This window comes from Eleutherodactylus coqui, chromosome 1 (genome assembly GCF_035609145.1).
Source record: "Eleutherodactylus coqui strain aEleCoq1 chromosome 1, aEleCoq1.hap1, whole genome shotgun sequence".
NCBI classification, from domain to species: Eukaryota; Metazoa; Chordata; class Amphibia; order Anura; family Eleutherodactylidae; genus Eleutherodactylus; species Eleutherodactylus coqui.
The window spans coordinates 295,076,876-295,093,540 of NC_089837.1; the positions used below are offsets into that span (position 1 = coordinate 295,076,876).

Consider the following 16,665-nt stretch of genomic DNA (forward strand, 5'->3'; position numbering starts at 1 on the left):
GCTCAGTTCTAGTGCCTTATGTGTGCTTTGTTCTGGTGCTGTATTTACATACTGGGCTTTGTTCTTGATCTGTAACTTTTAAAGTTAGTTGTTTTAATAGTTTATAATAAAAGTTACATATTCGCTGATGATATTTTCCTCACAATAACAAGACCCCTTACTGCTCTCCCAAACTTAAAGTCAGATATGGACAAATTCAAGGCAGTTTCTGCCCTAATAGTAAACACAGATAAAGTAGAAGCTATGTATATCAATACTCCCCCAAACATGCAAAAGCTAATCAAGCTAAACGCCGGTTTTCATTGTCCTCCACACTAAATTACTAAGGCCGCCTGCAGACGGGCGGGTCGGATCCGGCTGCGAGGATTCTCGCCGCGGGACCCCACCCGAGCGCCTGCAGAAAGCAGCGCGTACTCACCCGCGCCCGCGGCTCCAGCTGTTTGATGTGCCGGCCTGCCGGCGCATGCGCAGACCGGAGCCGGCGGATGGGCACTGACGTTTCTGTGCGGGGCCTGCGAGCCCCGCAGAGAAATAGAACATGCTGTGGTTTGTTTGCCGCGCAAGATTTTGCACAGACAAACGGCAGCCGTCTGCCTAGGATTGCGTTTGCTAACGCAATCCTATGGCAGCTTCCAAGGGCGGAAATTCCGCGGGAAATCCCGCTGCAGAATTTCCGCCCGTCTGCAGGCGGCCCTACTTAGGTATTAAAATCACCCGCACCCTGAACTTCCCCTACAAATGGAAATTCATGCCTTTGTTTAGCACCCTTAAAATAGAAATGAAAAAATGGAATCAGCGCACCCTCTCCCGGGTAGGATGCATAAACTCTATTAAGATAAATGTTCTCCCAGGACTCCTCTACCTATTTAGGTGCCTCCCAATTAGCATCCCTCCACTAGAAATGAACGCTATGCAACAGGCCATCTCGCAGTTTGAATGGAACAACAAGAGACCTCGGATTAAACACAAAATAATATTTTACCACAGTAAATACACTACTCAGCAGCACAGTCCCCCCCCCCCCCCCCCGCCCCCCGCTCTTCATTTTTGCAGGCCCAGGAACTCCCCATTGGGCAGAGATTGAAGCTTGCCTGCTGTCCCCGGTGGACCTGAGGGCTATCTTTTGGGAGAACTGAGCCTAATTACATAAATACAGCACCAGAGCCAACCTCAGTATATAACTCACCGGAACCAAGCTAAAAATGTCAGTAAAGAATCAGAACCAAACCTGTACACTGTACACATAAATGTACACTGTACGCATACTGTACACATAAATGCAGCACCAGAACCAAGCTCATAACATAGGTGAGCACCGACCCAGTGGTGGCCCCAGAGCTTACTCATCCAATGAACACATATTTACAGAAGAGAGATGTGTATGAATGGAAAATATACAGACTGCTTCACAAGTGCAATGTTTACCAGTAAGGGGGCAGAATAAATGTAGATTATAATCTGTAAACTGATCACGTACTTTTGGACAGACAGAATGAGATATGGAGCTTTAATGAAATCGAGTTCAAGATAGTCTAGAATGTGGTGATAACATCATGATCACAGAAGGGGTAGCTACAATGAATATCAATTAAACACATTTATTTGTTTATAAAATTGTACAAAAAGTATCCTTTATTGTATTTTACATGGTAATTATGCATTTGTACAACACTATACAGAAAGCTTTAAATGTTGCTTATATATAAATGGAAAGCACCTTCATACAAGGCCAGTGAGCAGTAAACACCTCTTCTCATATTTTCCAACACCTTAGAGAATAACTGGGTTATAACAGAAGTTTGTAACATTTGCATGGTAGAGTTCTTGTTGTTTGAACCCTCTGAAGCCACCTCCCTACACAGCCCAGTTCTATATATATGCTCACTGCACAGGTCTTGAACCTGTAAGTGACATATTATAACAATTACATTGATAATGTACAGCAAGGCCCGCACTACCGCTGCCTGATGAAGCTCCTCTGAATCTTCTTTTATCACCTGAACAATGTTTTAAATGTCTGAAGGCAAAACCACAATTTTCTTCTCCAGTTTCTGAGTAGGAAAGAGAAATGTTCTCATGATGCTGTCCAGTTCCTCCAGTCCTAGCTGGGCGTGAAGAACAGAAACAGAGTCCTTCTCACATTGCACCACAAATTTTAACAAACGGTAGAGGTCCAGCAACACATCACGTAACACCTGCAGGACAATACAAGAGAAGAGAGGCAGAAATTAATGTCAGAAATAAAGGGAGAACCACCTTTAAAGAGCCAGTTTACTGTATGTATTGAAATCTATCAAAATTAGGTAAAGAATTACAGAGCGGTATTCATAGTTTCATAGTTCGCTGGTTCATGCAGCTTATGACAAGCAGACAGCTCCAATTTTAGGATTTAATAGAATATTTTCTTTCCTTGTAAAGAGGCTTTAATTTGTTGTGCTATTTGATTATTACAATTCACTCAGAATACACGTGTTAATCCATCTGGAACAGATTATAAATGGTGTTATGGAAACAAGCAGAAACTTTGGCCGAGCTGCGCTACAGCCTGCTCAGCTACTATAGCAACTGATCAGAAAGCATGCTGTTAACTTGTATCCAAATTCCTATACTGCTAGTGATGGGAACGTGAAACCCTTTGTCTAAGAGACTAGATTTACCTCTGTTGCCATTTTATTGAGCCCTCTTAGAAGTAGGACAATCACATGGATGGCCGCTCTTCTTACTTGAGCCTCTGGGTCAGTGTGAACCACAGCTGATAAACAGGAGGTCACCTTAAAAGAAAGAGAAAGTAAATTACTTTGAATGTGCAAACTTTCTGTCTCATACCGCCACCCCCACACCAAACAGCACCAGTCTTATCCATGGGCGTTGTCTGATAATGCAGCATACTACATTTCAGTGTATGAGGCTGAGCTGCAATGCTAATCATCATCTACGGACAATAGTATTGCCGTTTCTAGGGAAGGAGTGGAGCAGATCCTCTTTTCTAATCCTGGGTAAATCCTGTAAAGTGTACCTGTAGTTTAAGATGACTTTTCAGAATAAACTGTCAAGTGGGTACACCACTGACCATTATATGACCATTATATGACTTCTATATAGAACTTTTCACCAATTTTCAACTAATGCTCTGATTGTACATTTTCCCTGAGCAGGAGGGTGGAGACTAGCTGCCATGATGTATCTCATACACAGCACAAACACAGGAGATCCTGCTTTCATATCCCTCTGTAGCACACCTTCAGAAGCAGTAGCAACATGGAGGAAAAAATGCAAGTACAAAAAAGTGTAGCTGTAAATCCGGTATTAGAACTTCCCGTAATTCGAACTTCTCACTCCCGCCTCCAAGACTTCTCCAGAGCAGCACCGGTCCTCTGGAACGCACTACCAAAGGCTACCCGAGCAATCCAGGACTCGCAGAACTTCAGGCGTGCTCTAAAAACGCACCTCTTCAGTGAGGCATACCGCATTCCCTAAACAAACTCCTCTGTACTCCGCCTGATAACATGCTCCCTGACCTACTGACTGCAATCCCTGCTAGCCATCATAAACCGCTCCTGCAGTCATACTGTTTCTGCCGTCACACGGCCAAATGTCTGCCCATTGTCTGCGTATATCATCCCTCACACTCCACCTCGCCATACAGTGCACATCTCCAGCCCCTTTACCTTCTGTATCACCCCATTACTTGTAGTATGTAAGCTCGTTGGAGCAGGACCCGCACCCCTATTGTTTCTATCAACTGATTACTATGTAACCGTGGTTCTGTAACTTTTGTACTTTGTCTTTCTGTATTCCCCCTGTCTATGTAAGCGCTGCGGAATATGTTGGTGCTATACAAATAAAGATTATTATTTATTATTATTATTAGCGTGGGATGGAAAACTTACTACAGCCAGCAGCACTATCTGCATGTCTCTGCCTTTCCCTCACTCTGCAGTGGCTTTCTTATCCCCTCTCATCTCCATAGGTTTCTAACAGGCAGCATGCTACCTGATCTCTTAGTGAGTTAAAAATTCTTCTCCACTAACTAGCGAGATTTTAGAAGTCAACTCAGGGTGCAAGAGGCAGGGAGAGGAGAAGTGGCTGATAAGTGCAAAATAAACAATTTCTACAACGTTTCCTGAAGTTACAGCTTATTTAAAGGAAATCTGTCACAATTTTTTGCTGCCTAATGTTAATTACAATCTGCTGTGTGTATCTGTGCAGTAGTTTAGGAGAATCTTCCATTTTATTAGTAACAGCCAGATGCAGAACTAGTCCTGCATACTCATGACTGCAGCCTAGCCTAGCCACACCCACCCCACTCTCCAGCCAATTATTGGAAGCTCTCTCTATGCATAGTAACAGACAGACCGCAGTCAATCAGTGGCTGGAGGGTGGGGTGGGTGGAGCTAGTCTGCAGCTCATGAATATCCAGGATTACTTTAACCCCTTAACGACGGCCCCATCGGGAAACTACGTCCTGGCCGACTGGGCTTTATTCCTAGAGGACGTAGTTTTATGCATCCTCTAGGAATGACAGCCCTGCAGGCTCAGGACGCGATAGCTCCATGCTGCCAGTTACCGGAGGTGGCCGACAGCATGGAGCTGTCATCCCGGGCCGCAGGACCCCACCCCCGGTAACGTGATCGCCGGTATCCACCGGATACCGGCGATTGCGTTAAACTCAATGAAAAGTTAAAAACAATTAAAGTTTCAGCTCCCCTTACGGATCGGATCCGTAAGGGGAGCTGAGAGTACTCACCCCCAGTCCTCCGCAGCGTCCGGATCCTTCGGTCTTCTCCCCGGCACTGCCGCCGGCGTCTGCGCATGCGCGCCAGACGAATTACGTCACGCGCATGCGCAGAGAGCCGGGAGGCCCGGGAAATTTAAAAACTCCCTGCTCCCGGCTAGAATGAGTAGCCGAGAGCAGGGAGCTGTCACCGGGAGCCGCTGTATGCGGCTCCCGGTCACATGATCGCTGCTATCCAATGGATAGCAGCGATCATGTAAAAGTTAAAAAAAAAGTTTAAAAAGTGTAAAAAAAGAAGATAAAAAGTTTGTTTCATCTCCCCTCATGCATCATATCCATGAGGGGAGATGAAATTAGGTACCTTAAGCCCCCAGATTTATCCGCGGACCTTGCCCGGCTTTTGCGCACACGTCCGTCGCCAAAATGGCGGACGCAGGCACAAAAGCCGCAGATTGGCGCTGTAATTTAAAATCTCCCCGCACCTGGCTACTAAATGTAGCCAAGAGCCTGGAGATTTCATGGGCGGCCACGGTACGCGTTTCCCAGTCACGTGATCGCCGTTATCCAATGGATAACGGCGATCACGTAAAAGTAAAAAAAAGCTCAATTTTCACCTCCCGTCACGGATCGGATCCGTGAGGGGAGGTGAAATTACTTAAATAAGGCCACCAGCGAAGTTCCCTGACGGGATCCTTATCCACGGACCTTCCCCCAGTTTTGGCGCATGCGCCCGTCGCCAAAATGGTGGACGCAAGCGCAGAAGCTGGGGAGGGCAAGAAAAAATTTAAAATCTCCTTGCTCCTGGCTACTAAAGGTAGCCAAGAGCTTAGAGATGTCACGGGGCGCTGCGGTGAGCGGTCTTCGGTCACGTGATCGCCATTATCCAATGGATAATGGAGGTCACGTAAAAGTCAAAAGACAGTTAAAGTTTGACGCTCCATTCAGTTTGGGCCCCGTTGTGCATCCAGACAGAAGATTAGGGCCACAATGCATATGTTTCTGAACACGGGACAAATGGGGGTATACATTTTGGGCTGAACGTCTTCATTCCTATGTGTGCTGTACAAAAAAAAATATTTTTTAAATTACATAATTGCCAAAAAAACAAAAATCGTAATTTTTTCCTTCTGCTTTGCTTCAATTCATTTAAAACCGGTGGGGTCAAAATACGCAGTACACCCCCAGATGAATGCGTTAAGGGGTCTAGTTTTTAAAATGGGGTCATTTGTCGTTTTGGTCGCTCAAGGGGTCTACAAGTGGCCAATGGGGTCTGAAACACCTTCAACCAAAATGTCTGTTCAGAAAACCACCAGCTGCTCCTTCCAGTTTGGGCCCCGTTGTGCATACGGACAGAAGATTAGGCCCACAATGGGTATGTTTCTGAAAACGGGACAAACGGGGGTATCCATTTTTGGGTGAAAGCCTCCATTTATATGTCTGCTGTCCAAAAAAAAATGTTTTTAAAATCACATAATTGATAAAAAAAAACAAAAATCGTAATTTTTTCCTTCTGCTTTGCTTCATTCAAAAACTGTTGGGTAAAAATTTGCAGTACACCCCTAGATTAATGCGCTAAGAGGTCTAGTTTCCAAAATGAGGTCATTTGTGGGGGTTCTCTATCGTTTTGGCCGCTCGAGGGGTCTACAAGTGACCAATGGGGCCTAAAACGCCTTCAAGCAAAATGTCTGATCTGAAAGCCACTGGCTGCTCCTTTCGGTTTTGGCCCCGTTGTACATACGGACAGAAGATTAGGGCCACAATGGGTATGTTTCTGAACACGGGACAAACGGGGGTATGCATTTTGAGGTGTAAATCCTCGTTTTCATGTGCACTATAGAAAAAAATTCGGTGTTAAAAATTACGTATTTGCAAAAATATGAAATTTTATTTTTTTTACTCTAAATTGCATTAATTCCTGAAAAGAAACTGTGGGGTCAAAATACTCCTGACCCCCCCTCAGTGAATACACTAAGGGGTGTAGTTTTTAAAATGGGGTCATTTGTGGGGTTATCTATAATTCTGACACCTATGAGAATTTACAATCTTGGCTTGGTGCCGGAAAATAAAGTGTTCCTCAAAATGTTGATAAGTAATGTTAAATTTGTATGTCTCCTAAATGGTTAAAAAAAACGAAAGTTTTTCAAACGTGCGTCCAGAATAAAGTGAACAGATGGAAATATATATCTGAGCAAAAATTGGTACAGTATGTTTGCACATATTTGAGATATTACAGTTGAAAACGTGAAACAATGACAATTTTTTCAACATTTTCCCATTTTTGGGGTTTTTAATAAATATACACAAATTCTATGGGTCTATTTTTACCACCTAAATGAAGTACAACATGTGGCGAAAAAACAATGTCAGAATCACTTGGATATGTAGAGCCTTTACGGAGTTATGATATGTTAAGTGATACATGTCAGATTTCCAAAATTTGGCTCCGTCACTAAGGCGCAAACAGGCTTCGTCACTAAGGGGTTAATTAGTCCCCCATGCATGTGCTGCTACTAAAAAAATTAAATTTTCGCCAAAACTCCAGCACAAATACACTCAGCAGACATATCACTGTGATCAGCATGACTGTCACTGCCTTGTGCTGCACTCAGGGAGGGGTGCAAAAAGACGGTGACAGAGACTAAGTCTTCAGGAAGGAATTCTGTTACTTACTTCGTGGAGAACAGGACCCAGAGAAAACTGCAATTGCTTACATAATTCACCCAAGTTCGAAAGGCTACTAGCTCTTATAGAACTGTCTGGATCCCGGCAACCCCTCAGAAAGCAGTGAATCAACACATCTTTGTGTCGGAGGACCATGTCTCCTGCAAACAAAACAACTGTACTTTACATTCATGCTCTCATTCGATCAGCACAAACATAGAATATATCAACATAATAACAACTCTCGAATAAATTATATCGGGGATATCCAGCCCACGGCCCACATGTGGCCCAGGATGGTTAGGAATGCGGCCCACATGGGCGGATTTAACGTTTACTGTACTGGGAAAATCCCTGGTGGGCTAACCACTCTGTGGGCTGGCCACTGCTCTTGTCAGTGACAATTTAACTACATGCGGCCAGCCTTGTGTATAAGAATTGCAGCATCTCGCCAGCCCAATTACTACTGTGTGTGACTATGAAGTAATGGAATATGGAGACACTGGCATGCAAGGGAGAGGAGCCTGGGGTTTGGCACTGACAGATCAGCCGTTACTGCTCCGAGGTGGAGGAGAGTCACTGTGGAGAGGAGAGCATATAGGTAGCTGTGCTGGTCGAGTCTAATCCAGCTAGCACCCCCTCCATTCCCCCAAGACTGTGCTGATCACGCAACACGCTACTGGCCGGGAGGTGCTGGGGCATACTCAGCAGAGCAGCAGTGAGCTGCCCGACACTGTTGTTAGCCCCATTCCTTCCTGCCGCCTAATTCTGTCAGACTGCAGCTACACCAGCGCCCAGTACTGTGAATAAAGGCCCATTTACACGCAAGGATTATCACTCAAAATTCGTTTAAATGAGCGAAGGGGAGCAATTATCATTATGTGTAAACGAGAAGTCATCATGCACTATTTGTTCACTTGTTGTTTATCGCTGAGCTTCAATCTGCATAAAAATAGTCGTTAGTTCGTTCACTTGTCCTTAGGTTTAAATGGCATTTGTTTAGTTGTTCAAATAACTTGAGGGGAGGGGCTAAACACGACTCATGCCATAGTAGACAATAGTCTTTTCTTTGCACTAATTAAAAACCTCCCGCCTAGAGATTCTTCATATATATACACACACCCACCTGAGCAAACAACATATACAGTGTTTACTTAGCTAACGAGGGAAATGGCGAGGATCTCAAACGATTATCTTCACGTGTAAACGCTCAGCATTTGAAAGCAAAAAAGTCATTAAATCGTTCAATCACCATATGTAAATGGAGCTCAAGTCTGTTTTGAGTTAATGAGCAGGTGACCCAGTGCAAACAGAAGTTAAGGCACCTTCATACTACTGGCGATCGCAATATTGCCACGAGGGAATCGCAACAAAATTGTGACCTTTTTCCCACGATTTTTTAAGGCGTCATAGCTGCTTCTTTCTTGCAAAAACATAGCCGCCACTTGTGATTTTCTCACACATTTTTTCCACACGATTTTGCCATGATTTTTTTGCACGAAATTCAATAGGACTTTTTAATGTTAAAAACGCATCGCATGAAAATCGCAAGTTTGTGCTTTGCGATGTGATAAAAAAGAGGCTCTATAGGGAAAGATGGCAGATAAAACGCAGAAAAACAGGGCATGCCGCGCTTTTTTTTTGTTACTCATCACAGGAGTGAAAACATCGCAAATGTGAGGGAAACTATTGAAAATCATTGGTTTTATAATTCTTGTTTTCACTCACGCTCGCATCGCACGATTTTATCGCCAGTGTGAAGGCAGTCTTAGTAGACTAGCCAAGTTAGCCATCGCAGCTGCATAAATTAAGAAGTCATCAGCTCCGTGCTGCCGGCCTCTGTGTCTCAGATGGATCTTAAATGATCATTTTAACCATAAGGGTACATTCACAGGTGCGAATTCTGCATCTAAAAACTGCAGCAAAATCCATGGCTTCCTGACGCGATTTTTACTGCGAATCCACATGCAGATTTAGCCCTGTCAATGGGCAGAATCCATGCCAACGCATTTCGTTAGTGCTTGTGTATTTAACGTGCGACCCAAGACAACAACTCTTCTTCCAATGTGAAAGCCAAAAGGTTGGACAGCCCTGTATTACATGGTTACAGCTAGAAAAAAAAACTTGATATCGAGCTATGCTTTATATGTGCAGTAATAAAAAGGTATCCCTCTAACTGGAGATCCATTTAAAAGGCCGAAGAGTGGGCAATACAATAGGTTTAAGGGACCTAACTTAAAAGGGAAATAACTGAAAATGTTTTACTGAACTATACAGGTATACTCTTCACCTGTAACCCCCCAATACACACTAACAATCTCCTGGTATATTTGCTTGGCATGATAACCTATCAGCAGGGTTTTTTAGGGAGCGCCTGCTTGTGTTCAGAGATTAATCCTTTCCATTGACTGCAGAGTATTGGCACACTAGCATTTACTGATACAGCATGGTAATGGCTAGGATTAGTGCTTTATTGGTTTGCCTACCAGTACAAACAGTATGTGCGCATATGTACTGTTGTAGGGGAGGGGAAAGAAAGAGAAGAGGAAGGAACAAAAAAAAACACTCAAAAATTGTTTGCAGGTGTTTTCTTTCTGGCTAATTCATTAGATCTTGATAAATTACAGTATACTAGTCTCTCAGTTTTAGGAAATGCCTCAGAAAAAGTTTGCTTACTACTGGCCCATGTCCCAAGTCTATGAATTCTGTTGCCGGCGGTAACGCATGTGCAGGTTACTTTGTCCCTTCCTCCCTCTGGTCTGTAGAGTAGGTGAACAACAGATACATCCTGTGTGCTGTAGCAGGCATAGCACTGTATGCATAGCGCTCTTCAGCATAGGCATTCACAGGGGAAAACATTTTGTGAATGCAATCTTCTATTCTAGTTGGCATAACGAGTTCACTTCAGTGCACGGGAACTTTACCCTCCATATACTCACCCAGCGTCCGTGTACATCTCATCAGTGCTTCTCCTACTTTCATCCTAGTTTCAGGAGCTGCTGCCTTCCCCTTAGATGACACTGCACTCTCATATTGTGCTAGGAGGATAGGCAGGATGTGTTCAGGGATGTCTCTGGACAGCACAGCAATGCCTATATATAAAAAAGGTGAACAGGATTCATGGTCATGCAATGTTTTACATTTATGGTATATATACAATATGCACAGATGCAATAGACAGCCTTGTCAGTAGCCATATTGGATCTGGCATTCCATCGTTCCAATAGAAGTGCTCTTAAAATCTGGTCCCGGAGAGATGATCCTGGTCTACACAGCTGACAATTTAACTGGAATTTAATATTTTAGTACATTTAAATGACCGTTTCAAGACACCTTTAATAGAAAATGACTCCTAACACTCTACTGCTATCCATCCATGCAGCTGAAGACTGTTGCTAAGGAAAATCCTTCTTCAGCTGCATGGCTAAATGCCGATACGGAGTACAGCGATGACTGCTTCATTGTGTCTGCTCTCTCCCATGCTATTACAGGCTCACTTCTGTACTTATATAATTAGTATTATATTACTTTATTTCCTCTTCTTATCTTCTATTTTGGCCTGGCCATAGGCGCTGTGAAGAGAAGTCGTGTTCATATCCCACCTGCCTAGCCATGACCCAATGCACTGCCGCTCAGAGTCTCTGCACTGCACTGAAACACAGTGCACCAAGTCTTGGCCAGGAGCAATGTGAAGAGAATCTGAATGCGGCTTCTAAGGAGAACAGCTTCTCTTTACTGCACCATGGCTGGGCAGGACAGGAGATAAAATGCAAACAAAAAATAAAGTTATTACATGTATAACCTAGCAAAATGAACACTAAACTGATAGGTACAGTTATGTGCCTGTTAAAATACATTTTTAGAAACACCTAAATAATATAGTGACACCCTCTAACTGACACATTTCTAATGCTTCCAAGCATTTTGTTGTGCGCCACAGTAGACCTGTGTCCTCTTTATAATTGGTTTGTATTGAGAAGTTGAGATGCCCAGTACATAGGGGCGATATTAGAAGTCTCCTTAAAAGAGAAGTGTTTCGGATACACAATCTGAATAGTACTTTACCTTTTGGATTTAACCCCTTGAAACTCGCCCATGCATGTTTAGACAGTGACAGTTAAGGGGCTTTATTCTGCAGTGCCATCTTTTGACAGTGGCTTCAACAGAAACCTGGCGTAGGTCTCCCATGCCAGGGAAAGCGGGTGCTCAGTTGTTGGATGTCTGTGCTCGACTTTCAGATCACTTGTTTTAACAGCGAGGACCAAAGAAACCTTCGATCCCTGCTGTTTAGCCCTTTACATGCTGCAGTCAGTGCGACCGTGGCATGTAAAAGACTGACAGAGTGCACATGTGATCACTGGGTCGCAATGGGTTGCTATGGCACCCAGAGGCTTGAATACGGTCTCCGGCTGAGCCTCATGGGCTTTCTAATGCACTACTATACTGAGTGACAGTAGTGTATTAGGAGAATGATAAAAGATGCTGATAATCAAGTCTCCTTGCAGGACAAAAATAAACAGTCAAAAAAGTAAAAAAGAAAAAAATAGTTAAAGAATAAAAATGTCAAAACACCACTTTTTTCTTTACTATGCAACAAATATTGAAAAAAAAAAATCGCAAATAGCTAATTCTACTTATCTCGCCTTACAAAAAATGGATCAAAGTGATAAACAAATCGTACCATTAAAAACTCATCCCGCAAAAAAAAACCCCAGTACACAGCACCGTTGACAAAAAACCCAAAATGTTAGCGGTCTTTGAATAAAACACACATTATTTTTTTTTTTTAAAGCATGAAAAAAGTTAAAAAAAAAAATAAAAAAAAAAAATTATATATATATATATATATATATATATATATAAATAAATCTGGCACTGTCATAATTGTACTGGCCTGCAGAATTATTCTAATGTAACATACTATTCATATTGCACGATGAAGGCCATTCAAAAAAAAAATGCCAGAATTGTAGATTTTGGTAATCTTGCCCCTGAAAAAAATGGAGTAAAAAGAAATAAAAATGTTATATGTTCCCAAAAATTGTATATTGTACATTTTAATCATTATTGCTTTCATTAGATTTTTCTACTACAGTAGAATGTCTGTCATATTTTGGGATACATAACACTCCTAGTGATCAAACAGGATCCATCGACAGTTACAATAATGTATCTTGCTCCTGGAGAGTACGTCTGTGAGTGAGATTACCTTGTATAGCAGAGAGATACACGAAGGGGTCTCCTTGCTCTAAATTCTCCACAAAGAGCTGAAACAAATAAAAAAAATGTATTAGAGAAACCTGCAGACAACACTATCTAGCAGGTAAGACAATGTAAAAAGCTTACCTGCATCACCTGCTCCTTGCGGTCTATCACCTGAGGATGCCTTTGCTCTAGGAGACGGGTGAGAGAGCGAAGAGCTGCTGCCCTGGTTGGTACATCAGCATCTTTGGCTGAGCTCAGCATCTCCTGAATGTTTTGTAGGTCAGAATCTTGGTCTGACCTTTGCTGTTTGGTGTCCCTTTTCTCAGTGGCACGGTCATTAGGTGTCCTGTTTGTCAGGGGAACAGCACTATGTGTGGCGATGGTAATTCGCAGGTCACTAGCTAGCTCTTGAATTACTGGCTCTGGGTGGGACTGCATTACTTTTTCCAGCACTGGAATCAAAGTCTTCAAATGCCCAAAATCTGTTGAAGTCAGCTGTGTGGGAATCAGAATAACGCAAAATCACATTAAAACTATTTTACATTGCACACTGCTATAGTGCACAGTTGGGACTGGAACCAATAAGGAGCCAGACAACTCCCAAGAAACCACTTCCTGAAATTTGTTTTAACCACTTGCTTGGGACTTATTTACACAGAGCAGTTTTAGGGGAGCAAATGTAGGTGATAATTTTCTATGTTACATTTTCCATTCATGTTGCATCCACTATGTTTCTTATATATCTCAAATATATCCACAGTGCTGTAGAGAGATTGTCTTCATACATATTAGTTCTTGTTCCCAATGGGATTCATAATCTAATTATTCTATCTCAAATACACATATATTGTATCCAATTAACCTACTAGTATGCTTTTGGAGTGCGAGAGGACACCAGAATACTAGGAGGAAACCCCCCTACACACAGGGAGAACATACAAATTCCATGCAGATGTAGTCTTTGGTTGGAATCAAATCCATGACCCCACTGCTGCAAGTCAACACTGCTAACTATTGAGTATTTTTGGAAAAGATAGCCTGTAATGTTCCAGAATCTACAAGCTCCTGCACTTACCTCCACGACTCCCAACATGGCAGCTATAAGTCCCATAGCCATACTCAGTGTCTGAGATGCAACAATACCGCCTTCCGAGGTAGCAAGGCCAGTACAGGCCCTCTCGAGAGTCATCAGAACAAATTCCACTATCTGTATAGAAATAAGGACACGTTACATTTAAACAACACCAATTTCACTTTTACAGTAACTATCTACAGAACAATGTTTCACCTGCTTGACATCTGTAAAAATGGAGTTTGAGACCCTCTCACAGAGCACTGACAAAACCTGAAGGAGCTGGAGCAGTTTCTCTTGATATTGATAACGGAGTGTAAGCTTACGCTCCAGATCTAAAAGACTGTCCTCTGGACTAGAGCTGAGATCCGGTTCTTTTTCTCCAGCAGTAATGGGTGTCAGCCTCTAAAAAAGATCAGTGTAGGTTATTACAGGACAGGTCAAATGTAGGCACAGTGAGGGAGATTAATTAGAACGATTGCAAGGCAAAAACGGAATTATTTCAGATGGCCTTTAGAAAGAAGAGCCAGAAGCTATAAGGCAACACCTCCAATTTTATTTGCACTTGTTTTGATGAATTTTACTTTATCACTTGGTTTCAAGACTACATGTCCATTCATAGTTTCACAATAATAAATGGTAAATGCTGACTCGGTTTCCATTATATGGAATAAATCACTGACTAAATAGGACTAAGTCAGAACCTCTATCGATGAAGTTCAATCAGGTGTCCTGAATGATGCACATTGTAATGGAGCACCACCTCCCTCTCATATAAGTACGAGCAAGGCGCTTGCCGCCATAATATGGGAATACTGTATTAAAGAATATGCTATCTTGCCTGTGCTCTGAGTAGTAGGCACCAGGGCTTCAGCACTGGACAGAGAGCCTCTAAAGTAGGCGACTATGCATTTTCTTTATTTTACACAATTTTAAGAAAAAGTTTGAGAATTTTCTTTTTAGTCCCAGAAAACCCCTCTGATAACTCTTTCTTGTCCTTATCATTTACCTTCGAAACTATTAAAAATCTGATTTAAAACTGGAAGCAGTCAGGTGCCGTTCTCAAGGCATAGCCACTTAGCTGCTGGGAGCAGATATGCCAGGAGAACAGCACCCAACCGCCGAAGCCTCTCATTGGCTGCAGTGGTCTTGTAGTGTCCCTTACACAACAAAGACCAGGAGGACTGCAGCGCCATATCTGCGAGGCTGAAAACTGGTAAGTACAGCTGGGCTTGTTACTTTTAAACATGTGCACCTATAGGTGAAATATCATTTTGTGACCGAACAAGCCCTGTAAGGGAAGACATGTATCATGACAAGAGCCCTGACACATGTAAAGATGGCCTAAGGAGGAGTTACGTGTAGTGTGTGGATGCACACCTTCTGCACACATTTTATCTATAGGCCGTACAGCAGAGTGTGTTTTATAGCAGTTGCAATGAACAGGAATTAACTGAAAAAGAAATGTTAGTCCCCTCTCCAAAGGCCAGAAAGTGTCAGGAAAGATGCATACAGATCTGTGTGTAGTGTTGCTCTACTTCCTCCAGCAGTACAATAGAGCTCATTGTGCAGCTTGTCCAAATCTACACAGCAAAGCTGACAATTGATGTGCAGAAAGCAGGAAATGTCAGCATTAGAGATGAGCGAGCATGCTCGTTTAAGGCTGCTACTCGCCCGAGCAGCAGTCTTATTGAGAAACTGTGTACTCACCCGAGCAGCATGCGGTATGGGCGGCGGGGGCAAGCGGGGATGAGAGATCTCTCTCACTCGATCGAGTAGCAGCCTTAAACGAGCGTGCTTGCTCATCTCTAGTCAGCATACTTTACGTGATCCATTAGCCAGTGTTAAAACTGGAATATTTCAAGTTTGTAAAAAAGAATCCTGATTTCAATATGCCATTTTCTGATAGCTCACGGTTTTAAAGGGTTGCACTATGTAGTTGTTTGGTGCTCAGTTACCTTAAGACAGTAGAGAAAGAAATCAGCTGCTAGGCCAGTGTGAGGATTAATGGAGAGTAAATCAACTAAACACTGCAACCTCCACTGCTCCCCGGTCACTCTCTCATACAGGACATCATCATCATCATCACTGAAAGAATAAGTCAAATGAAATAATAGGTTAATTGTTGTTTAATGATTTTCACTTCAGAATGTAAGACACTAAGGACATCAAATGCCAAAAAATGTTATTTGAAAAAATGTCACTTTTTGATGATAGTGTCATATTTTAATCTGGAATTATTTTGTTAACCACTAGTGCGGGTCAAAGTGAGTATTGTTCCAGTACCTAAAAAGTGTAATCATTTTGTGGTGCCCGCAGTTCTTCGCTGCCCTCCTAGCACATAGATGTCAATGGGGAATTTTTAGACTGCAAGATTGACTGAATGCCATAATGACGACGATTTTTAAAACAAGATTTTTGTACTTATTGTAAAGTCTATTTATCGTCTCATTCATTGGGGACATAGCTTAGGACCATGGGATGGTTCAGAGCAGTCCCTTAGGGGTGGGGAAGAGTAGATTAGGATACATGCGGTCAGTTTATGGCCATATGCAAGACTCTTCTACCAAGAAAGGTGCTAGAGGATGCAAAAACAGGATTTTTGGTATAACTTACCATTAAATCACTTTCTCGTCGCATTCAATGGGGGGGGGGGGGGGGTCACAGCAAGACCTTGAAATTACTGAATTAGGTTTACTCTCCCAACATATTGCCTTAGGAAGAGTAATAGTAAGCTGTGTGACACCCTACTTCTGGATTGTACAGAGCCAGGCTAACATGACAACCATTATCCATCCCCTTACCCCCTTCATGACTAATGGAAGGACTGTATTATGCATCATTGCATTGAATACCACTCAAGAGGCACCCACTGTCTAATTAGAGTGTGCAGTAACCCTTGGGGTAACAGATTCAGAAGCTGCCAGGGCATGTTTTGGGCAGTCTGGAATAACAAAAAGAGGAACAGAGTGCCTGAAAGAAGACCTTCGGG

The 16,665-nt window shown here is 42.7% G+C and overlaps 1 protein-coding gene across 1 annotated transcript in view; it reads right to left on the minus strand.

Moving 5' to 3' along the window:
* Positions 1 to 1,576: 1,576 nt before the first annotated feature.
* Positions 1,577 to 16,665, minus strand: part of TANGO6 (transport and golgi organization 6 homolog) — a 46,866-nt gene continuing 31,777 nt past the window's right edge. Inside the window, exons 10-18 of the mRNA XM_066573382.1 lie at positions 15,632 to 15,761; positions 13,890 to 14,078; positions 13,677 to 13,808; positions 12,743 to 13,096; positions 12,606 to 12,663; positions 10,336 to 10,488; positions 7,406 to 7,557; positions 2,658 to 2,771; positions 1,577 to 2,195 (exon numbers count right to left, since the gene is read on the minus strand). Of these exons, the coding sequence (XP_066429479.1) occupies positions 2,010 to 2,195; positions 2,658 to 2,771; positions 7,406 to 7,557; positions 10,336 to 10,488; positions 12,606 to 12,663; positions 12,743 to 13,096; positions 13,677 to 13,808; positions 13,890 to 14,078; positions 15,632 to 15,761 (1,468 nt within the window). The 3' untranslated portion in view covers positions 1,577 to 2,009. The remainder of the gene's footprint in view (positions 2,196 to 2,657; positions 2,772 to 7,405; positions 7,558 to 10,335; positions 10,489 to 12,605; positions 12,664 to 12,742; positions 13,097 to 13,676; positions 13,809 to 13,889; positions 14,079 to 15,631; positions 15,762 to 16,665) is intronic.